Source organism: Tursiops truncatus, chromosome 6 (genome assembly GCF_011762595.2).
Source record: "Tursiops truncatus isolate mTurTru1 chromosome 6, mTurTru1.mat.Y, whole genome shotgun sequence".
In the NCBI taxonomy this organism is placed as follows: domain Eukaryota; kingdom Metazoa; phylum Chordata; class Mammalia; order Artiodactyla; family Delphinidae; genus Tursiops; species Tursiops truncatus.
Window position 1 is genome coordinate 104234221 of NC_047039.1, and position 25087 is coordinate 104259307.

Here is a 25087-nt window from a genome sequence, read left to right on the forward strand (position 1 = left end):
CAGTCTTTTCACCTGGCCCACAACTAGTACAAACGTTCGCTTTTCTAACTATCAGGGCTATTTAAAATATATTCAAACCTTTTCGGACTAATCACGGCAGAGTAAATTTCACTTTTTTTTTTTTTTTTTTGAAATGGTTTGGTCCGCGGTTATTTACAACTAACTCGTGCTTATCTATGGCAAGTTTTAAAATCCAAGACTGGCTTCCTGGGGCCACTCAGTATCCATGTGGACTGCCTCAGTCCTGCTGTTTGTGAGTGTACACTTGGGGAAGACAAACAATACTAGTTTAAGCAAGATGGAATCCGAAGACTGAATTAATCGCCTTTGCCCAAAAGAAACGGTATTCATTCATTCAACAGAACATTCCATGAGCATTTAAAGGCAAATGCTAGGGATTTAAGTACAAAAAATAGGCCTTTTAGATTACAAGCCTTCAAGATTTAGACTATAAATGATAGTCCTTCCAACTGTATAACTAAGTGAGAACTATCTTCTGCCTTAGACTGCAAAGCTCACTCACTTGCTCACTTACTCTGCCCTAATGCAGGCCCCCAGAGCTTCCCTTCTGTCCTATCAACTAATTCCTCTAAAATGGAGCCAAAAGAATTTCCAACACACACGTCTGATTTTGCCACTGCCCCAAGATTCTCTGGGTCACGCTTCACTGACGTCAGGTTCAAGTCCAAAAGCCACACATGGCATGTGAGGTCCTTGTTCTCTGTTCCTCCCCACCCTGGGCCACTCTGCTGCAGGCACACTGAGTGACTTGCTGCTCTGCAGTAGCACTGTGGTCCCCTGCTTCCGGTCCTCTGCTTGCTCTTTCTAATCTCTGTTCCTACCCCAATCCCCACCTACCTGGGTAACACTCTCACTTGCCCTTTTCATGTCATCTCACTTCCTGACTTCATCAAGTTAAGTGCCCTTCCCTAGGGCTTGGTTGTTTTATACATTTATGACACTCAAATTGTTAGCTTTACCATCTTCTCCCACAAGAACACCCCATCTGTGCATTGCCCTGTTCATAGTAGAATGCAGTAAATATTTATTGAACTGATATTTATTTGATGAATGAAAGGACTATAACTAACTACAGCATATATAACTATAACATACTATCAATTTTATACAGCAATAACAGACTACTCTAGTTAGACCTTTGCTTGCTGCCCAGATTGTTAAAAAAGAAAATTCCAAATTTTCCTTCCTTCCTTCATTCTTCTTCCTCCTTGAATGGGTCCAACCTTTGTAGTCTTAGCAGTGGTGCTCACTCTCATCTTTAAAGTCATTTGAGATCTTCCACTGAACCTGCATTTCTCATCCTTACCCCTGGAGTTGGAAATTGAGAGCCACAATATAAAACAAGCACCACTCCTCAGAAGAGAGGAAGGATCCCAGAGATCACACATGTGCAACATCTAATCAACCTCTAAAATCACACATACCTAAACTTTCCTAACGAGACATTAGTATGAACTTCATCCTTTGGAAGTACTGAAAAATAAACACTGCGTTCTCAGTGCTGGCTCCAGGCCAAATCTGTCCTCAACTTTGGCACTGACAGTTCACCACCTGAAGTGAGGAGGAAGAAAGGGGAGGAGAAGAGAACAGGAAAAGAAGCAGAGGACCATAAAATTGCAAAAATATCCATTGAGCACATTTGAGAAGAAAAGCCTGGTTGATTTAAAATGAAAGCTAGGATGCAGACAGGAGGTGGCAGCATGGACTTGAGGTCTGAGCAGCAAAATGCCTGGCCAGGCCTCTCTAGCCTTTTCTTCAAGGCTGTGCCACTGAAGCCAGAGCATAACCTCTCTGAGCACAGGTCTGTCCTCTAAAAAAGGGAGGAGCAACTCATTTTTCTTAGTCTAAAGGATGTTCTAAGAATAAAACGACAAAAGATTGTTAGCAATTCCTGTAAGAATCAAGCTGTAAAAATACAAATCAATTCCCAGTGCTCTCACAGCTGATACAAAATTGTCAAAATCTGAACTTGCATTCTAATTTTGACTAATATTCTAAATTGATTTCTAATGACTCAAAAACATGAAATTGGCTTTATTGTATACCACTTCAATCTGGCTCAAAAGCCGTTAACAAATCTATCTACAAGAAAATTCTTAGCAAAGAGAAATCCAAAAGCAACTCTTAGTCATTTTTGAGATCTCAGTTTCAATGAGTTCTCTAAGTCTATAGTAAAACATCCCTGCAATTGTAATACCATTCAGAGAGCAATGACACCAATTAAGTATGCCCCAAGCCTCAGTAATTGTTAAAGATTTTGATAAGGCTAAAAATTTAGAAGTTGAATATAAAACTCTCTCATGACCCTCATTATATTTTTCTTCAAAAAGTTTCAATATTAGTAGCATAATTGTGAGTTAAATGCTAAAATTCAGCGACATTCAGAGACAGAATTTACAAAGCCTTTTAAGACACTTAAAAGCTGAGTGGCTCAGGTCTTTGATGTGACTGAATGCTTTGCAAACCAACTGGAGAAAAGTTTCCTTCTCTCCAGTATGCAAAGGCAGCTGCCCATGACTACAGGTTCTAGAGTGTGATTTGGAAGCATTTTAGCATCACACTCCTCCTAATTCAAACCCTGGTTTGTGTCTGTCTTTAGAGGTCATGGTTGGCCAGATAGAAAATATTAAGGACAAGATATTACAACAAAACCAGAGGCTGTGGTACACAGTTGCAAGCCCCCAGTTAACCACAAGCAGACCTGCAGGTGGGCTCTGCTCAGCTACAAGCAGAGCTCTGGCGCATCCTCTCTGCCCAGCAGCAGGAGGGCCCCAGGCCAGCTGAGAGCAGCCACTGTGCCAAACAGACTGTGCGAGTCTCACTGCTCGGATGCTTCCAGAGAAAGAGGGAGAATCGATGGGCTCCTTTGTAAACAACTTCTTGTGCTTTCAGGCTGTGACTGACTTCAAAGGTGGCATAACTTAATCCTGTCACAAATTATGCCACGGAAATCCTGAGGCAGTTTTCTTCCTGAGGAAATAAATACCTATGCGGTCGCTTATAAACTGGATTCTAACAGGTAAACAGCAAACAACAAAAGAAAAACAAGCACAACCTTTAGCAAGGAAGAAAAACTGCACAGCCAAGTATAATTTCTACTCACTATTTAAACGAATTTTAAGTAAAATCTAGCTGGATATTTTTATTAGACCTCAAATTTAAAAAGTTTCGGTTGCACTATGACATTTCTTTCTATGTCTCCATTAACAGGTCCCGACTCACAGCATTCACTCACCCTCAAATATTTGTTGAATAAAAAGTTTTAATTGCTAATAATGACTAAACTTTATTAAAGGCTTAGATTTCAACAGGCATTCTTCTGAAGTCTTTATGTGTATTAAATTTCTGGAAAAAGTCATTTTACCAAGAAAAGCTCTCATTTAGAAATGATGTAAGACAGGTGTTAATATCATTATTCCCTCTACACAAAGGCCTAGGATAATTCAATAAAAACTAGCCTGAGATTTAATCTAAGTCTGACTACGAATCCAGATTGTTCCACTACTCCGTGCTGCCACTCCACATCATTTGAACGAACTTTAGCCATTCCAAGCATGGCTATTTCCGAAATGCACTGGACCGTGAAGCCCTTGAGGACAGGGATAGGGCTTTATTCATAGCTGAATCCCCAGTACCCAGCATGAAAGGATGAAAAGAATGAATGAAGAGTAGTAGAAGGAAGAGCCTCAGGCTTTTACCAGTTGCCCACATGCAAGCACCCAGGATAGGTAGTGTTGACTCCAAGTGTCAAAGGAGAGAATACAGTACTGGGTGGTTTTGATAACTTGGGGGGAAAAAAATTAGTGCATAAAAAAGAGGTCTTGGGCTCCCCTGGTGGCACAGTGGTTGAGCGTCCGCCTGCCGATGCAGGGGACACGGGTTCGTGCCCCGGTCCGGGAAGATCCCACATGCCACGGAGCGGCTGGGCCCGTGAGCCATGGCCGCTGAGCCTGCGCGTCCGGAGCCTGTGCTCCGCAACGGGAGAGGCCACAACGGTAAGAGGCCCGCGTACCGCACAAAAAAAAAAAAAAAAAAAAGGAGGTCTTGAGTATGGATTTTTAACCTGGGCTCCAGAGACCATAGAAAGAGTTTTGTGAAAAGCCTTAATGTCTATAAAACTTTATAAGGACATCCAAAAACTTTTTTTTTTAAGATAGTTGCTGGAGCTTTCAGCAGATTTTCAAAGGATACCCATCACTCAAAAAAGTTAGCCCTGTGAGGTAATAAAAATGGAGAGGGGGCTTCCGTGGTGGTGCAGTGGTTGGGAATCTGCTTGCCAGCACAGGGGACACGGGTTCGAGCCCTGGTCTGGGAGGATCCCATATGCTGCGGAGCAACTGGGCCCGTGAGCCACAACTACTGAGCCTGCGCTCCGCAACAAGGAGAGGCCGCGATAGTGAGAGACCCACACATCGCGATGAAGAGTGGCCCCCACTTGCCACAACTAGAGAAAGCCCTGGCACAGAAACGAAGACCCAACACAGCAAAAATAAATAAAATAAATTAATAAACTCCTACCCCCAACATCTTCTTTTTTTTTTTTTTTTTTTGCGGTACGCGGGCCTCTCACTCTTTTGGCCTCTCCCGTATGCGGAGCACAGGCTCCAGACACGCAGGCTCCGCGGCATGTGGGATCTTCCCGGACCAGGGCACGAACCCACGTCCCCTGCATCGGCAGGCGGACTCTCAACCACTGCGCCACCAGGGAAGCCCCCAACATCTTCTTTTAAAAAAAAAAGAAATAATCTTTTACTTGCTAAAGACCCTAAATGATGGGAAAATACCTTCAGAAAACAAAGACTATAAATTAGTGGGAAAGTCATGAAAAATTAGTATTTAATTTTTTCACTGTATCATTTACATTAACAACAACAACAAACAGGAAGGAAACATTTAGGTATAAAGCTAACAATATATTGTGGGAGTTGTACACTGAAAACTATAAAACACAAAAGAAAGAAATTAAAGAAGTCCTAAAGAGAAAAATGTACTGTTTCATGGATTGAAAGACCTGAAAATTTTGTTAAAATGTCAACTTTCCCCAAACTGATTTACATATTCAACCCAGTATTAATCCAAATCCCAGTAGGATTTTCTGTAGATATCAAAAGCCAAGGAGCTAAAAGAGCAAAATTTATGTAGTAAGGCAGAGGAGCTAGAATGGCAAACACAATTTTGAAAAGAACACAGCTGGAAGACTCACGCTGATTTCAAGAGTTACTACAAGGCTAAAGTAATCAAGACAGTCTGGTGTTGATAGACACTTAGACAGGATTGAGTTCAGAAACAGATCCCACAAATACAGTCAATTTTTGACAAAGGTGCAAAGGTAATTCAATGGAGAAAAGATGGACTTTTCAACAAATGGTGCTGGAACAACTAGACATCTGTATGCAAAGAAGAAAAAAAAAAACCCTCAACCTCATATCTTGAAAAAAATAACTCAAAATGGATCATAGACCTAAATGTAAAATATAAAACTATAAAACTTCCAAAAAAGAAAAATAGGAGAAAATCTTGTAGCCTTAAGTTAGGCAATACATACGACACCTAAAGCATGATCCATAAAAGACTGATGTATGAAGACTTAATCAAAATTAAAATCTTTGAATAGACAAGCCACAGACTCAGAGAAAACATATGCAAATCGCATATCTGACAAAAGGTTTGTTATCAAGAATACTTTAAAAACTCTTAAAACTCAACAGACACTTTACCAAAGATGATACACAGATGGCAAATAAGCACCTGAATAGATGCTTAAAATAAACCACTCATTAGGGAAATGCAAATTAAAACCACAATGGATCCCACTAACACCTAAGAGAATAGCCAAAATTTTAAAATAGTGATAATACCAAATACTAGTGAAAATGAGGAGCAACTGGAACTCTCATACGTTGCTGGTAGACATGCAAAATGATACAGCCACTCTGAGAACCAGTCTGGCAGTTTCTGGTAAAACTGAATATATACTCAGCATATGATCTAGCAATCCCAAGAGAAACAAAAACTTGTGTTCACACAAAAACCTTTATGCAAATGTTTACAACAACTTTATTCATCATCATAAAAACTAGAACAACCCAAACATCCTTTGTGAATAGATAAATAAACTGTTGTAACATCCATACAATGGAATACCTACTCAACGATAAAAAGAATGAGTCACTGATACACACAACATGGGTGAAACTTAATCGCATTCAGCTATGTGAAAGAGCCAGTCCCCAAAAGATACAGATCATATGATTACATTTTGTGGCATTTTATAAAAGACAAAACTCTAGGGATGGAGAACAGATCAGTCATTGTCCAGGGCTGGGAATAGGAGGAGGGTTTAACTACAAAGGGAATTTGTAAGGACTTAACGGAACTCTAGTTTGATTACAGTAGTAGATATGTGACCCTGCATTTGTCAAAACTCATAAAACCGTATGTTACAAAAAGTGAATTTTCTGTAAACTAAAAATGACAAAATAGGATTAAAAGTCATGGTATCTCTTAATTTTGAAAAAGAAATAGATTTAAACTTTTCTAATACATACACTTATCTAATTGAATTTGTTTAGGAATGTAGGCTCTGGAATCAGAAGAATTCTGTCACTTTTTAGTTGTATCACTTTAGGCAAGCAACTTAATTTCTGCAAGCCTCAGTTTCTTCATCTGTACCATAGGGACCATAGTGCCCTCTCCCAAGGTTATTATGAGGATTTAATGAGAGCATGCATGGAAAGCACTCAGCAAATTGTAAGCATTTAATAATATGAGCTGTTACTTACTTTTATGCATATTTTAGCAAGTTTTTTTAAAATTATGGAAATAAACGATGTTACATTCACCCCCAAGGCAGAACTACTTTAAGATTATAATGTGGTAAGATTATATTGTGATACCTGAAACCAAGAGAAGTCAACTCTTCAGAGGAAAGTGTTCAATATACACAGATGATGAACCATTTACATAGCCATCTAATATCCTGTGCTTTCTTTAGCAGGGCTCAATATTACAACTTATTGTTTAATTATGTGTCTGCCTTCAGACCCTGGGCCATATGAATATGGTTAATGTGAGTGTCTTGTATAATACTGCATCACCAGTGCCTACAGTGCAATACCCAGCACCTATAGACACCCAATAAATGTCTCCGTAACCTAAGTCAGATAAGGCAGAAAGTATGTGATGGAAGCAGCACATAAAAGTAGGAGGAATATGGATTTTAGAATCAGATGAGCTAACTTCAAATCCTGACAATATAATATTAATAACTAATATTAACTTATTAGCTAGTAACTATTTGCCAAGGCTCCCTTTCCTCTTCTATAAAATAAAGATAATGTTTCCCTTGCAGAACTGTTGTAAAGGTTGAATAAGATAATGTATGTGAATATACAGAGCACTCAGTTCCCTAAACGTGATGGGCTTCTACTATGGCAAATCTCTGTCTCATTCTCTTATGTTAACACATCCCAAGAAAGGGAAGGGCTTGGGAACAAAGCTGGAGGAAAAAAAAAAAAAAAAAAAAGCCCTATTAGGTTTCAAGTTGGTCACCAGGTAAAACTTGTATAGAGATCAATTCAATTCTTACAAAGAAGTATCATGTGTTATTATCTGATACCCATAATACTTTGAAGGACTTATGATTGTCCTCATCATATAGATGGAGGAAAAGAAGTCCAGAAAAGTTAGGATACACTCATGGAGATGTAGCTGGAAAAATAAGAGCTGGGACTTGAACCTTCTGAGTTTATATTCTGGGCTTTTTTCCCCAGGAGAATCAAGGGACAAATCAAAGGACACATTCATCTAAGGGCTCAGTGACCTTCCCAATATTAACCAGTTGATGAAAATTAAAATACTCCAATCCTACTATAACTGTTTCTAGATGCTCTAAACCTGTTCATCCAGGGAGGAATGAGTAATTACCACTCACAGAGAGCCCCTACTGTTTACCAGGACTCTGCTGATTTGCAAACACTATCTCATACAACAACACTTTGAGGTGGGTCCTTATATCTGAATTTCAGAGATGAAAAAAAAACTTAGTTTCAAGAAGCAAGGTAACTTCACAAAGATCATAAGCTGGCAAGTGGGCAGCTGGCAAGCAAACCCAAACCCGTCTGATTCCAAAGCTCCTCTGTTTCTACTCTATCACAGCACTCACTGCCAGAAGCTTTAAGATGCTGCAGACTTTTGAGAAGCTGGCTTCCTGATCTCCTCTCATCACCCTCACTGCATACACAGCACTCAGTATTTACCTGAACTTCTATAAATTATCCTTTCAAAATGGTAAGTGTTGAGGTATATTTCCTTTTAATAAGTTTTACTATTAACCAAGAATTCTGAATTCCCAAAACCACCTTTTAGAAAAATCACTGAAGACAGTTAGAACACACTTTTTCTACAATTATACTCATAGCTGGACATGTAGTTCTGATGAGAAATAAAATTCCTTACAATAATTATACATACTAATAGCAATTTTGTCTTTATTGAGGCTAAAAGCACAAAGAAAAAAAATGAAAAGGATGTCTCAGTAAGTATTTGAGAAAAGATGATCTGTAAGAGCTGTACCGTGAGCTTGGAAGGGCTAACATTATCATTTACCATTTTAAACAGGGAGAAAACCCCAGCACCTTACCCAAAGGCACATAGTGCATGAGTCTCAGAGTGGGGTCCAGATCCAAGGTCTTTCCTCTCCTGATCCAGTGGTTATTCTCTTACTACGCAAGGGTTCCAGGCTAGGTCATTCTACAACGTTGCAAGGAAAAAGTGCCCTGCCCTCTTAGTTTCCCCAGGGAGAGCTATTAGGGGAAAGACAGTAATAGCGTAGATCCACTGTCCCTACCTACCTTAAGAATGAAAGAGGTTTCATATTTAATGTTCCATCTAAAAGTGACAAAAATGCTAAGAATCAAAAGCAATTAAAAAAAATTTTAAATACGTCCATGCATTGGCAAGACCATACTAAAACTTCTAGAATCCCTCTGATCATGCACCTCAAAAGCATTCAGGGGAATAAGGAAAGAATCATCCAAGAAACATGAATTATAGCAATAAAGCCCTAATGAACTCCCTGGAATTTAATAAGATGACTTGAATTTAAAAAAAAAAGCTCACATAAAATTTGAGTCTCAAGGGACATTGACAACTATCTAGTCCAACCCCCTCATTTTATAGATGTGGTTGATACAGGTCAGACACCTTGCCCAATGTCACCTGGCCTAGCAGAAGTACATACAAAACTTGAACCCAAGTCCTAAAACTAATCTTTCCTATATACTACACTGCTGCCAATGAAGACTGTCTTAATTAACTACCAATGCTGTGATGCTATTGATCTTAAAGTTATAGAATGTCAATGTAATTTATTGGCATTTTTAAGACAGACAAAAATTTCATTAAAGCCAGTGAGGTGAGCTAAGGGAGTATAGTAGTTAATCCTGCCTGAGTTAGAATTATTATTATACTAGGTTAGAATTACTGTTGGCATCAATATGGAAAATATTTTAAAATTTAACCTTGAATTGAAATCAGTCACTATGTAATTGTGTCGTTTGAATTAAATTTACTAAGAAAACCTAGTTGTGTTTGGAAAAAACATAACAGAAGCAAAGATTTTTCATGTGCATCCCTTGATCTTTAAAATAGTATTATGATAACAGGATGTCCCAGGAAGAGATTTCAAACTCCATTTTCTTCAGGGAATTTAGCAGCCATCATAGCACTTCAAAGGGGGCAAACAGTGGATTGAGCAACTCCCATCCTTTGGAAATATTTTGAAAACAATACTCTTAAAACAAATACACCTGAAATCCAAGTGACTAAATGGACTGCTATTTGGTAACTGTTACTGACGTTTTGCCATTTACATTCTAAGCTATTATGTAACCAGAAAATACAAATATCCTGGGAAATTAACATTCTGAGAAAATTTTTTCCAAGACCATTTAAAAGAGCCCACTAGGGCTTCCCTGGTGGCGCAGTGGTTGAGAGTCCGCCTGCCGATGCAGGGGACACGGGTTCGTGCCCCGGTCCGGGAAGATCCCACATGCCGCGGAGCGGCTGGGCCCGTGAGCCATGGCCGCTGAGCCTGCGCGTCCGGAGCCTGTGCTCCGCAACGGAAGAGGCCACAACAGTGAGAGGCCCGCGTACAGCAAAAAAAAAAAAAAAAAAAAAAAAAAAAAGAGCCCACCACTTTGATGGTCTTAGCTGAGAAAACTTCCTAGAAGAACGAGAAACTGAAATAAGAGGAACAATATCCAGAATGCAAAGCGCTAAACATACTAACATTTATCAGGGGACTCGTAACCAGCATTTGTTACAGAGGATTTTAAGATTAATAGCTAAAATGAAATTACATTTAAAGCATATTTAAACTAATCTACGTTAGTTTGTACACACACACAGAATCTCAAAAACAGTCACTGAATAAAACTTATGATGCTAAACAACTGTTTGCTGATTCTCCTTTTACAAAGTAAAAACCTGAAGATAAATAATCATCACAAAGCTGCACACTGCTGACATCTGGGCCAGATTACATCAAACACTGCCTTCCGGTTCAACACAGCACAAGAGAATAAAAAAAAAAAAAAAAAAAAAAATCCCAATTTAAACCTGTCCCTAGAGCCATAAAGAATGAAAAACTGCCAAGTCAACAGCTTCTGGGTTTGTGCGTGCGTGTGTACGTGTGTTGGGGGGGCGGGGGGGAGGTGATGTTTTTGTTTGCTTGCTTTTCAGTTTTTACTTCATGCATGTTCAATCCATCTATATACTGTTCTGTCCACCCCCCGCCCCTCCATTCATTGGCTTTGTAATGCTCTGAAAACTTGCACTCCAAATTATTAATGGAACAAACCTCATATCCTAAAGTGCCAAAAGAATTGGCTACTGGTACAGAAACAATTTGAAGGACACCAGCAACTTTTGTTAAGGCTATTGTTTTATAGTTAAATGCCATTCAGAGCAACTTGAACTAGACCCTTCTACTATCAAAGAGAGTAATTCACTGGGTTGCCTAGGATTTGGCAGGCAGGCCATCCTAATATTTATCTGAGGACAACTTTCACCTTTGGCTAGAAAATACTAACACAGAGCTTGAAAATGACCAAAGTAAGGAAAGTAAATACTATGGAAAAAACATAATCTGGATTTGCTGTGGCTATTACTCAAATGATGAAACCTGCAATATTTTGTTATAACACATTCACATGTGCTTGTGCACATATAAATATAAAAGAAGCTGAAAACATTTAGTATGTCTTTTAGCTAGAGTATAACATTCCAGCCTTTACCCTAATCTAGAAATGCTTTCAAAAATAAAATCTGAAGGACATAACCAGTTTTCTGCCATATTCTCAAGAAATCTGTTGAATAACTCTGATTTCAGTGTTGCTTTTCATTAGCAAAAGGTAGGAAAAGAGGGATTTCTAGAATTTTCAGAGCTGACTTAAGTTTCAAATTAATTCCCTTATAGACCCTAGAACAGTTAGTGCAGTGAGGGACTAAGAAGGCCTAGCACAAAACACATGTAGGAGAGGAGGGAGAGAAAATAACAAGCAAACTTCGGGCTTCCTTCCTAAGTGTGAGGATTCTTTATTTTCCTATTAAAAATAAATTTTAAAGCATTTATCTTTCCTAAGCCCTACAACTAAGTTCCTATTCTGAATAAGGATAATCTTCAGATATAATAAAACCAAGAGAGAAAACCAGACTTTCAAGCATCTGGGAGTGACAAATTGAGAAAAGAAATGTGGTAAACCACGGAAAAATCTCACTCCAGCTTAGATAGGACCTGTAGCTGAAAGTTATCTTAGGTTTTCAGGTCCCACTCTTCTGAGATGATGAACTCATAGTATCTTTTAATGAGAGGCTCATATCTGCCTTTGATGTGTGAGAGACACTCCCAGCTGGAGGAGAGTACAAGAAAGATCCAAAATATTTGCTTCAGCTGCAAAAAGCTATTAATGAAAGTTTGGAAAATGAGGTAGCATTAGGGGGAAAATCTTTAGAAGAAAAGATGACATACTCTCATTTTATGAACTCTTAGGGGAAAATATTCCCTTAAAATAAAATCTGACAAATAATCTTCCCTCTTCTACACATGAGAGTTGTTCACCCTCCTCCACTTTGTTCAGAGCACATTCTTAAACCCCTGGAATGTAGGAGACAGAAAAAAGGGCTTCATATAATTTGCTATTCACACAAAACACCAAGGTTGAGACTCACATAATAAATAGAGAGGTTATAAAAACCAACGGTTTCATCAGCTCAAATGGGGGAGAGCTTCAGAATTAATACTTGTAAAACAACCTTTAAGTGTGGTTAAGAATGAGAGCACTTACAGTGAAATCCTGTGTGAAACGGAACTCAACACAAGTTCAAAGAATTCTATGTAATTCTCTGTACTGTGTAACGTTCTAAAATTACTAGCAACTTCTTAACTGACAAAAAGCAAGGAAAAATAGAATCTGGCTTTCTTAATCATCTATTTATCTAAATATATTTTCTAACAATCTAATCTACTCTTAGTATAGCGCATAGGCACAGAAAACAACCATCATTTCCATAGGCTAATAAAGATTTTCTATTGTATTTAGAGTTTGGGTCTTCAGAGTAACTACATTCCCTGTATGAGCAGGGAGAGTCTTAGACTCAGCAAAGTATTTGAGACCTTTTCTTACGACTCCCTCTGATAGAGGGTAGGAGAGAAACAAATGATGAAAATAAGTTCCTTTCTGAAAAACAATTCTGTGTTTCTAACGCCTAAATCAGGTGTTTGAGATAACATTTTTACCTATAGGTTAACAACTTTACAAAGTAGATCTCATTATCTTTATTTTATAGATGTGGGAAATGAGGATCAGAAAAAGTTAAGTGATTTGATTTGTCATGTGGCTAATTTGAATCTAGTTCTGACTAAATCTAAAAGCTTTGTGTTAGAACTTTAGGTAATTAAAATATGAGGGCATCATCTACCTTCTGTGGGAGTAATAAATGCTCTAAGGTAAGGGTTTTGAGGAAGAGATATTATATGTGTGTGTGTGAACGGGCAAATACTGAGACTGGGAAATAAGTTTCCTTTACCAATTTTATTCATTCAACAAATACTTATGGAGCACCTACGATAGATCAGGTTCTCTCATGCGTTCTCTTTTAATCACATCTAAATTCTTATAAAGTCTCTAGGAAATTATATAATTTCTCTTCGTAGAGTTTCCATATTCCTAGCCTATGTGCCATTGATTCTTAGGCCAATGTGACATTCCTTTTTCTCCTCACACATGCCTGATTGAAATCACACCAAACCTCAGCAGCTTTTAGAAGTGATAAGTTTGCTGGAGTATTTATGTTAAAAATAACAACTTCAACAGCATAACTGGAAATAAATATTATATTCCAACAACCAAAATTTAACAAGTAGTCAAGTAGACAGAGATACAGACTGATATGATTGTATATCTCAGGATGACAATTCATAACCAAGATAGCTTTCCTAGCCACCATCAACATGTTACAGTATTAAAATAAATCAACTTCGTAAGCAGAATAACTGCTTTCTCTTTCTAGTCTGATTAACTTATTCATTTTTTCTAAACATTCTATTTGCCTCCCTGTCTTTAAATTCACATAATGTAGTCTTTGGATTAAAGATGAAAACCAGAGAAAATATTAGTCTCTAGTCTCAATTACTATGCTGCTTTGCAGGGGCAGCAAATCATTTAAGGACTTTTCTTAAGATTCCTTTTGATAGAGAGCAAGGGAGAAGAAACTGCTTAACATCCTCATGCCTCAGTTTCCTCAACCAGTAAAATGAAGAGATATCCTGACTATCCCTTCAGCTTGATAGAAACTGAAATTTGTTAAGTAAAACTCCAGAGTGGATGCTGAGTACCATCCAAAAATGTGTTGTTCTATATTTGAGCAACACAACACCGATGAAAAGATTAAAACAAGGGTTTTGAGGAAAGAAGGGAAAGGCCAGAATCATCGCCATCAAAAAGAAAGTGCAGGGCTTCCCTGGTGGCACAGTGGTTGAGAGTCCGCCTGCCGATGCAGGGGACACGGGTCCGTGCCCGGTCCGGGAAGATCCCACATGACACGGAGCGGCTGGGCCCGTGAGCCATGGCCGCTGAGCCTGCGCGTCCGGAGCCTGTGCTCCGCAACGGGAGAGGCCACAACAGTGAGAGGCCCGCGTACCGCAAAAAAAAAAAAAAAAAAAAAAAGAAAGAAAGTGCAGTCATTTTCTCTTTTTCCTTATGCTGAGAGAGAATTCTGAATTGTCTACCCCAGCCAGAACACTAGGAAGATGTGTCCAGTTCAGGCCACAGTGTTGCTTTTGGAGTGAAGGGGTATCGCAGTGCTCTGGAGTTCAGTTTCCTCTGCACATACACAAACACAAGTGCACAGCGCCCCAACGCTGTTTGTCCCCTCGGCTTCACAGCCCTGCCAGTTGGCAAACCCAAGCCAGGAAGTTGTCAATTCCAATTGCGTTTAAGGCCATGTAGTCTTATTAAAGAAGCCTTGCTGGTTAAGGGGCGTCCTCTGTTTCCAAAGCATGGGAAAAAAAAAAAAAAAAAGGGCTCTGCTTAGATTGGAGCTGGCAACTTTCACTGACTAGAGTTTTCAAAGAGCTATGAATGAGTTTAACAAAGGAGGTCTGTGGCTAGTTTCTGGCTGAAGTCCATGTCAACAGTTTTTAAGGTCACAGGCCACACTAACTAACATTTATTCCCAGCAGACCCTGTTCTAAACACAAGCTGTAAGTAGTACAAATTTGGAATTTTTCTGTAATCCCTTGAGATATTCCTGATCCTTCCACATGTTTCTGCTCAATTAGAAACAATTCTCACTTTGCACCACAAGAGAGGCCATGCTCAGCAATCTCAGTCCATCCTTAGGGTAGATGAACAAAAACCTGGCAAATCAAAGGGCTCAAGTGGGGAAGGGAAGGAATTCAGCTGGATCACACTGAAAAGTGCAGACAGCTCCCCAGGGGCTCAGTTTGTGAAAGCATAAAACGGGTTATGACAGAGATCCTGAGGCCATAAAAAGCAGGTTTGAGGCACGAATTGGGAATAGGTTCCTAGTCCTTTCACACAAATACAACAGAAATTTCTGAGAAAATTAAAAGGTCAACTAGGTGAGTGTAAAACAATGATAATCTATAGGATAGGTGCTAAATATCCCACTGTGAAATTAATGCAATCATTTCTCAATTAAGATGAACTCTTACTCATTTTTAATGTTTCTAAAATCAAGATGCTTCGTGAAATCAATCTGAAAATTCAATACAGCCCCTTTTTTCCCCCTGAAAATCTGTTTTTACCTCTACGGTACACTTTATAGCTGATAGCATTTTTAAATCTTGCAAGGCAACATGGGAATAATTACTTGGAATTGAGCACCAAAAATCTCATTTAATCTTCACGGCTACTGTGGTAAGTATTTTCTGTTTTTATGGATGAGGAAACTGAGGCTCAGAAAGATGAAGTGACTTTCTTCCATTCCTATGGCTAGTAAGTAGTAGAACGAAAATTTGAAACACAGGTCTTATTCCAGAGCTCAAGTCCATTCTGCAAACTTAGGAGGAGAAAAACACATACTAGAGCATCAGTGGTCATTTTGGTAGTTAAAGTACTACCATTTGTGGCATCCTATACTGGGAATCATGTTCTATATGAAGGTAGTTATCATTTTTCCAAATTAAAAAACACATAAACTGTGGTGCAATAAATATTTGGATTGAACTTGACAGGATAAAACTGTAAGAACTACTTCATTAAAAAATACAAAAAAGAAAATTTAAAACACCCGTGATCCCATTACCTAACTAGTCTCATTGTTAATGCTTTGATATTCAACCACCAGGTTTTTTTTCTATAAATTTCTTACAAAATAGAGATATCATATATGAAAATTCATCTCTTGCTTTTTTTGCATAACACTATGTCCTAGATATTTTCCATGTCATTAATCACCGAAAACATAATTTTAATGGTATTAACCTAGCTATCTCCCTCCATTAATTGTTTCTAATTTTTCATTCTATGTGCTATAATAGACATCCTCATACATGTATCTATACATATATTTGAGTTTTCCTTAGGAGATTCCAAAAATGGGAATAATTTTAAAAGTTTTGAATATACATTGCCAATTGTTTTCCAGGAATGTTGCATCATTTTCCACCCTGCCCCACAGTGTGTAAGTGCCCACCTCATGGTCACCAAGTATCATCTTCAAGTTGATGTGACCAGGCTCACATAGATTTGGTTATGTACATGCCCACACAAATCACATCTATGACAATGGCATGTGTATGTTACAACTGGTCTATCCTTCTTTTGATAACTCCTGCACTATGTAATGTTGTAAGGTACCAGTGACTACCTTACCAAGATTTTTTGCCTATATTATCTCTAGTCCTCACCCCAAAAAAAGCAGATATGAGGAAATTAAGGCTCAAAAAGAGTAAATGGAGCACCTAAAAGCACACTTCTACATCAGCTGGACCAGGATTCAAGTCCTGCTCTGACTCCAGACCATGCTCTTCATGCCATGCCACCTTACAGCTCATTTTACGTCAGAGATGATCAACTTGCCTCTTCCAACCCCAGCACTGTCTCTTTCTCCAGCAATGCCTCTTCAGACAATGAGGCCAGACTAATCTTTAGGGAAATAAAGAGGGACAACACCTAAATCTCACAGACTTCGTGAAAGGAGAATAGCAAGCTGCATGTCTTCTTTAAAAAGCAAGACGGGGAAGCAGTGTAGGACTAGAAGCATGCTTATACACAGTTGGCAGAACCATAAAATGGCATAGCCACTTTAGAAAACAATGTGGCATTATCCAATAAAGTTGAAGATGTATGTACCCAAGACATTTGGCTATTCAACTCCTAGGTCCTTACACCAAAGAACCTAGTGCCTTTGTGTACCAGGATATCTGTTCAAAAATGTTCATTAAAGCCATGAACTGGAAACAGCCCAAATGGCCTCCTACAGTTGAATGTATGAACAAACTGTAGTATGGTCATACAATATGGAACACCTATATAGCAAAGAAAAGAAACAGCATAGATAAATCTCAAAAATTAAGCAAAAGAAGACTTAAAATAACAATTCCAAATTGTATAATTCAATTCATACAGGTTCCAAGCCAGACAAAACCATACCATATTACTCAGGGATACATACATAGGCGAAAATATTATTCTGGGTGCTGGAAATTTCTTAACTTAGTGATTACTTGAGTATTTGCTATGTAAGTCTGTACTTATGTGAGTATATATAATATATATGTACACTTATGTATACATACTTATGTGTGTACATATAGTTAAAATCAGTGCTCTTTCTCTTTGCAGGTTACAGTTCACAGTTTACAAAAGAAAGGCACAGGGTTGTAGTTAAACACTTACACAGTAGATATAACACACAAAGAAATTTATCAAGTGCTGTTTTATTAGTCATCACAACAAAATTCTCAGTTAGTACTATCCTCAATTCACCACTGAAATAACTGAGACAAAGATGAATGATGGGGGGACTCCCCTAGTGGTGCAGTGGTTAAGAATCCGCCTGCCAACGCAGGGGATGCACGTTCCATCCCTGGTCCGGGAAGATCCCACATGCTGCGGAGCAACTAAGCCCGTGTGCCACAACTACTAAGCCTGTGCTCTAGAGCCCGCCAGCCACAACTACTGAGCCCACGTGCCACAACTACTGAAGCCCGCGCACCTTGAGCCCGTGCTCCGCAACGAGAAGCCCGCGCACCACAACAAAGAGTAGCCCCCGCTCACCCAAGCTAGAGAAAGCCCACGCGCAGCAACGAAGACCCAACGCAGACAATAAATAAATAAATAAATAGACAGATATTCCTTTAAAAAAAGAAAAAAGATGAATGATGGGTAAGTAAAAATATTTTATATTATTAATCCAATTTTTAAGAAGATAGAAAGAAATCAAATATAGTACCAATGTTCATTCCAATTTAAGTACTAAATCTGAGGAGAGGATAAAGTCAGGGAGTCCCATTGTATGAAAGTTAAACTATCTCTTCAAATAAAAAGACCTGGAAGTATAATCTCTGGGGAATTTTAATAAAGAGAAAAACGATAAAAACAAGTATTGTTTCCAGTAGTTAGGGAACAATGGCTACCTTTACTTAATGAGGATAATCAACATTTAGTATATTTCCACATACTAATAAAAAAGAAAAAGTACAAATTAAAAATTTCTTTAAAATGATAATGAAAATTACTATATATGTGTGTTTTTTTTTTAAACAGATGATGGTAAAAATCCTAGCTCAGCAGAAAACTGGACACTAGCAAATATAGTTTCTTTAGAGTCTTTTTGACTTGGGTTTTTTGTGTGTGTGTGTGTGGCTTTTAGTTTTTTATCCCCCCAAAAAACTTGTCATTTTCTTACAGGACTAGAATTTAAAAAATAAAAAATAATTTTTTAAAGGAAACCAGTCATTAGGAGCTCAGGCAAAAAAACTACAGGACACTGAATTTCACTCAACTTCTTTTTCCACCACACGTTTAAATAAGTTTTAAAATGTCAAGTTTTTTTTAGAGCCCAGCATTTTTGCTGCATTTTGGGCTCATTAATACACATAAAGAGCTAGTTAAAATACCAGACTGAATAAATGAACAATGGAACAATTAACCCCACATACAAAGCTCCACCCACCTTACTTCAAAGACATCTGAAATACAATGGATTAGAAACCATAAATAATGCCTCTCAGAATTAATTTTGTAATAAATATTGTTTTATATTATAGATAAGGGATTAAAAGTCTCCATAGTGGCAGTCTAACACTTGTGAATTGAGTTAGAGGACAATTGCCCTTAGTTTTGCTGAAGGTTACTGGTAGTTACATGTCCCATGAATGAGAAATAAACACCTATTCAATTTCCATTGCATACTACAGCACAGAACTTAATTTTACCTACAACGTTTAAAAATTCCCTAAGTTATCTCTACATAAAGTTTTAAGATGCATATACTTTCTTTTCATTCAGAATGTAATATATTAAAAATCAAAATTTATATTGCTATGTAACTTTAAAAGCATTCCCTATATGCTACATTATTTTTGCAATTTACAACACAACTCACACTAATAAAAAGGATTACTTTGAAGATATGTCAAAGTGAAAATAGGAAAAGGAAAAGTAAACTAAATACATTATTTGTCATTTGATTTAAATAAGACTTTTGATACTATTTCCATACTTTTATGTTCACTTTTCATAAGTTAATAATTATTCTTCATTGTCAAGAATTGGGTAATAGCTCACACGTTAAGATAAAAAGTAGTTGAGCTTTTCTTTTAAACAAAAATACCAAAGTAATTAGCTGAATGACAAATTCACTGGAACAAATCCATTTTTTAAAAGCATGTTAAGTCTTAGCAAGAAATTTTTTTTAAGATAACTAAGAGTGTCTTCCCTTATAAATCAATCTCACAAAAATAAGTTATACAGTCAAAAAGATTCTCAGGAAAGAATATTTAATGATATGGAAAGATGCTTGCTTACAATATGATAAATGGAAAAGCTAGGTAGAAAACTATATCTACAGCATGATCCCAATCCAAGGAAAGAAACACATCTAGTCATTATTAGAGTCATAAGATGATAGACTGCTTTTCTTACTTTTCTGAAATTTTCTAAAGTCTTCTAATGAGGAAGTATATCTTCATAATCTCAAAAAAATTACAGCTTAAAAATAAGTGACTCATAATTGATTTTAAGAATTGTGGGCTCTTCAAACTTCAGATGGCATAATGAGTTTTCTGTTTGAAATGATGTAAAGAGGCACACTATTATCTCAGTCTTCCGGGGCCTTTCCACGAGGGATAAATGTTAGGCCTCCTACTGCTTCTAAAACTGATCATTGGAAGGGCCAGAAAACCTAAATTCAGACTCTTCTTTGTATTCACAAATCTATCTTGCTCTTAAAATAAGAGTGCAGCTTAGATCCAAAGGGCAATTTTAGGTGTGAAGCATATTGAGTTATTTTCCTTTCTACCCCCTGCCCAGTGAAAAGCAAAGATAAGGCTCAAATAAATACATTCTGCTTATTGTTGCTGTTGTAGGAAGGTGGTTTGCTTGCAGGGAGGTCCAATAAAAATTGCTGACACTCAGACTCAACCAAAAAGCACCAACTGGCCTCTCCTATAGAATGTTTTCCCTGTCTCCCAAAAAGCGTCCCTCATATGGAATTCTTAAGACTCTCTTTCTCTCAGAAAGCAGGATCAGTTTTACTGGTTTTCCATTCAAACATACCCTGCATCAGATTTAAACAAAACTGTATCATTTTCTTTATAATAGTATGGTTGGATTGTCCACACAGACTGCAATGACGCTGGCCAAAAGCGGATGTGACTTTTTGATGCTAACTGGAGGTTACTGAGTCCTGAAAAACCTTAGTCACAGGTGGTCTCGGGCTTATTCTCCTGAGTTGGAAAAATCATTGCCATATCCTGGACAAGACTCTGGATTGGGGGTCAGAAGATTGCTATTAGCCAGCTAAAGAACTTGCAACAGGTCTCAATTTCATCATATATAAAATGAGGATGGGCTGTAGTACATTATTCTTAAGAGCTCTTTAAACTCACCTCTGAGATCATTCTGCAAAGGCAAACAACTGATCATGGCTCTTTTATCTAAATATATATGAAGAGAAACAAACTTTTTTCTTTTTGCGGTACGCGGGTCTCTCACTGTTGTGGCCTCTCCCGTTGCAGAGCACAGGCTCCGGACGAGCAGGCTCAGCGGCCATGGCTCACGGGTCCAGCCGCTCCGCGGCATGTGGGATCCTCCCGGACCGGGGCACAAACCCGTGTCCCCTGCACCGGCAGGAGGACTCTCAACCACTGCGCCACCAGGGAAGCCCAAGAAACAAACTTTTGAAACCCGTAAAGCTTGCTTGGTGGCAAGAAAATAAAACTTGAAGTTTTGCATCAGACACAAAATAAAGGTATGGCAATAAGCCCAAAGCAGTTGAGGGTATGAGCTCTGGTTTGGATTTTAGGTTCCAAACCAAATTCCTTCACTTACTCTTTGTGAGATCTTGGCCAAGTCACTGTATCTCTTTCAGTCTCCAGCCCTTTATCTCTACAAGGGAGATAATTTCATAAGGTTGCAATAAGAATAAATGAGAATTATATAAACCACCTGGCATATTAAATAAATGCTGATTCCTCCCTTCCATTCCAAATCCTCTATAGTGAGCTCTCCTGCCTTAACTCTATCCATCTACAAAACGGTATAACATTAGCCATCAGCAGCAGTTGCTAGAGGCAGCAAGATGAATAAGCTATGGAGGGGAAACAACAAAAAAGTGCACTCCTGGAGTTCCTAGGGCAGTTTCACTTGCTGCCCTACACTAAGCTTCGTGAGCATTAGGAAAATGAATGCTCTGCCTTCAAAACAGAGTGAGAAGATACCATGTCTATTGTAATGCCCAACTCATTCAATCTCAAAATGAGAATTTTCTTTTAGCCAAAGTCTTGGATTTGCAAATACTCACAACTCACAGGCTGGTTTCCTTTGTAAAGGACCAGGAGGAGAAAAGAAGCTTTCTCCTATGGTGGGCAGCCCTGAGGCTGGCTGCTGGTGCAGAAGACACACCTGTCCTTCCAACTGTCCAGCTTCTCAGCCCCTCAAACAGCAGGCTGCTAGGAGAGCAAGGGCAATTTTATTTATCTTCCTTTCTCCTCTTTAAAGGTGATTTTCTTAAAACTGTACAGCTTGTTACTATTGTTGAGTTGTGACTCCCTAGAGGATTATACATTTCTAAGCATGAAAGCATCTGTGTGGCAATAAAACATGCAACATTCCCCAACCACTTCATTTTTTTTAATTAAGAAAGAAAAAGTTACAGCCTCCCACAAAGTGATGTTCTGATGAACACATCCCCCTGCAAGCCTTTCAAAATACTCTGAGAAAGGGCCCTAGGCCTAGTAAACCAGAGCCTCTGCAAGCCCCATCCCATGGGTTCAGTTTCTGACAGAGCCATGTGCCAGGACCCACAATGAGTGGAGTTATAATCTGCGTAGCAGTCAGGCCTTCTCCCAGTTGACCATCCAGAAAACAACATTGTACCCATCGTACTTTTAAGAGAAGGAATTAAAAAGAAACCAAACAGCCCCAGAGAGATGGAAACACTTGAAAACCAGAGGGAAGTCTTCTGTTAAATAGTATGAAAGATCCAGGTTTCCCAAATGGCATTTAAGGCATTGGGAAGAAAGGCTGATTTCTCCCAGAGGGGCCCCAGCTTTGATGCCCAAACTGCCCTCAAACATCAGGCTGTGCATTTTTGTATAGCAGGATACCCTCAGGCGAGACAACCATAAATAGCTTAAAACAAGAATAGGAGGTTCCATCTGTTTCTGGAGTATTTCAGCAGCACCTGCTTTCAAGGTAAAAATCTGGGAGCTGTCCCCACAGCCTTCCTTCCCAACTCCCTTCCCCATCCCCCATAGACTTATTTTAAACCAAAGCAGCTAAAACACAATCCAAAAGCGCTTCTGCCACTGCACCTGCCTAAGGAAAGAGTCCTTTGATTTTTCTCCTAAACTGTATGTGTTGGAACAGTTAGAGAAGCCAAAGTTCTCAAAACCAGACTCTATTACTTCTAGCTTCTTTTTCTCTGTGAAAACTGAGCTTTCCTGTTTATAGTAGAAATGAGCACAATACAGATGAAAAAACGATGCGACAGTTGTTCCTGCCATTAAGACAGAAAGTGTTCCAGAAGGAGGATGGTTCTCACTTAACACAATTAACGTTTAAACATAAGCCCACATGCCAATTTGCATGGGAAGAAGGACAATAACTCCCCAACGAGGGCCAAGGAACATATTTCATTAAGGTATAATTAAAAAAAAAAAACAACTAAAGTTGAGGCTTGAAAATTCCAATCTAAATCAGGTGTTACTCCCAAAGTGATGTGCAGCATCCCTCTAACAATAACCAGAAAATCCCAAGCCTGTGTAGATAGCAATTTCATGTACAAAAGCCACTTTACCCTTGGTGTAAAAACAATATTTCTAACGCCTGCCCCAGACCATTGCATGGCGCACCATTTTCTATGGGATAAATCCAAAATCTTGAGCATGTCCCACAAGGGCTTTCACAGCCTGGCCCCAAGACTTTTATGGCATCATCTCTTGCTATCACCCTCTCATCAGAATTCTCATCATTCTTTCATCTTGCTATACCTTTCATTTCTCTGGGCCTTTGTGTACCAGTTCTCACTGCCCAGAGAGCTTTTCTCCCTTTCTCCTCTAGGCAAGCCCCCATTGATTCTCTAAGACCCAGTTTAACTGGAACCCATCAGCAACACTTTCTCTAATTCTCCAAGTCAGACATGGGCACTGCCTAATCTGTTACCCCAAAGAACACTACACATACATATTTTTTAAAATAGCACTTATCACATTATATTTTAATTACTTGTTTACAGAGTCCCTTCCCAAAGATTAAGTGGCTCCTAAGACAGGAAGGGTAGTAGAAGTGAAATGGGAAGTGGGTATCAAAATCAGAGGTGGCCTGGGAACAGTGCACCCAGAAATATATTCAATTTTATATTTGGTAAAGGACAAAAAGTATACATTGTTTTCAGTTTGTAATACGAAGTTCAGAAAATTCAGCTCACCAAAATCTTGGATGAATATGACATCTGAAAGGTTCTCATATGGAGCGCTGGGGCTAGATCCCTGTGTCTATTTTATGGAACCCCAAGGTAAATAAAGGCCAAAGACCACGTGTTATACATTGCTCATTCCTGGTATATACTAGATACAAAGATACTAATTGAATAAAAACTTTAAATGTTAAACTAAAAAAATTTTAGATACCATCTTGATGAAACAAGTTATTTCTTCCCGAAATGTATAATAGGTTCTGAACAATCCTATTTGGGTATAAAGATAGTTACTCAAGCTTTCTCAAGAGCTGAAATAAGATCCCTATATATACAGGGGAAAATTGTAGAACACAAATATTTTTAAAGTTCCTTTATAAAGAGTAAAGAAATTTAATATTGTATGGCTTATCTTCCATAATCTACTCCCCCCAACCCCAAGCAATACAGTTATGGGTTTGAACTCTGGCATTCCTTCTGTTCATCCAAAACCAGAAGTTGGCTATAAATAGCATATTTCATTACAGTTTAAGCCTTGATGGGGCATGTGTTATTTGGGCAATAGAAGCCACAAAAAAAGTGATTTAGGTCACTCTGTCTTATGATATTTGAAAGATTTCAGAGGTAAATACTTATTATATCTTAGATTCAGATGGTGCTATCTAAAAATGCTAAAATACTTTCTCAGATTCCTGGGTTTATACTGAAGAACAACTAACTTACCCGTAACTCCTGTTCTCCTAGCTGGTGCTTTTAATCTAGTATTAACTAGATTATTTAACTAGCAGCTAGTTAAATAATATAATGGTGACTCTCAAGGTAAATTAAAATGCTTTAATAGAGAGAACCAGTCAATTGTGGGAAGAAATAGTGCATTTGACTTTATATACCACGGTACTTTCATTAACAAGACTTATACTTCAGTACAACTACATCTCTGTCAAGGTTAGCTGGTGACAAGAGTTCAAACCAACTTTGAAAAAATGTTTAAAAATAAACTCAGAGGGCTTCCCTGGTGGCGCAGTGGTTGAGAGTCCGCCTGCCAATGCTAGGGGACGTGGGTTCATGCCCCAGTCCGGGAGGATCCCACATGCCGCAGAGCAGCTGGGCCCGTGAGCCATGGCCACTGAGCCTGTGCGTCCGGAGCCTGTGCTCCACAACAGGAGAGGCAACAACAGTGAGAGGCCCGCATACAGCAAAAAAAGAAACAAAAAAACTCAGAGATTCAATCTTTCATAAAACAAGTATTACTAACTGTCTACTATGTGCAGACATTCTTAAATACACTTTGGGTGTATTTGTGAACAAAACAAACAAAGGTAAGAATTCCAAGCCTTCATGGAGCTTACATTCTAGGGGGAAGGACAATGCCCCTCACAATGAACCTAATAAGTTA

The 25087-nt window shown here is 38.5% G+C and overlaps 1 protein-coding gene across 10 annotated transcripts in view; it reads right to left on the reverse strand.

Annotated features, from left to right (window-relative positions):
* DENND1A (DENN domain containing 1A) overlaps window positions 1-25087 on the reverse strand; it is a 540810-nt gene that overhangs the window by 332129 nt on the left and 183594 nt on the right. For 5 of the 10 annotated variants that reach the window (XM_073806587.1, XM_073806585.1, XM_073806586.1 and 2 more), the window contains exon 6: window positions 21105-21161. The exons of the other annotated variants lie outside the window; for them this stretch is intronic. In XM_073806587.1, the coding sequence (XP_073662688.1) occupies window positions 21105-21161 (57 nt within the window). The remainder of the gene's footprint in view (window positions 1-21104; window positions 21162-25087) is intronic. 10 annotated transcript variants of the gene reach the window in all.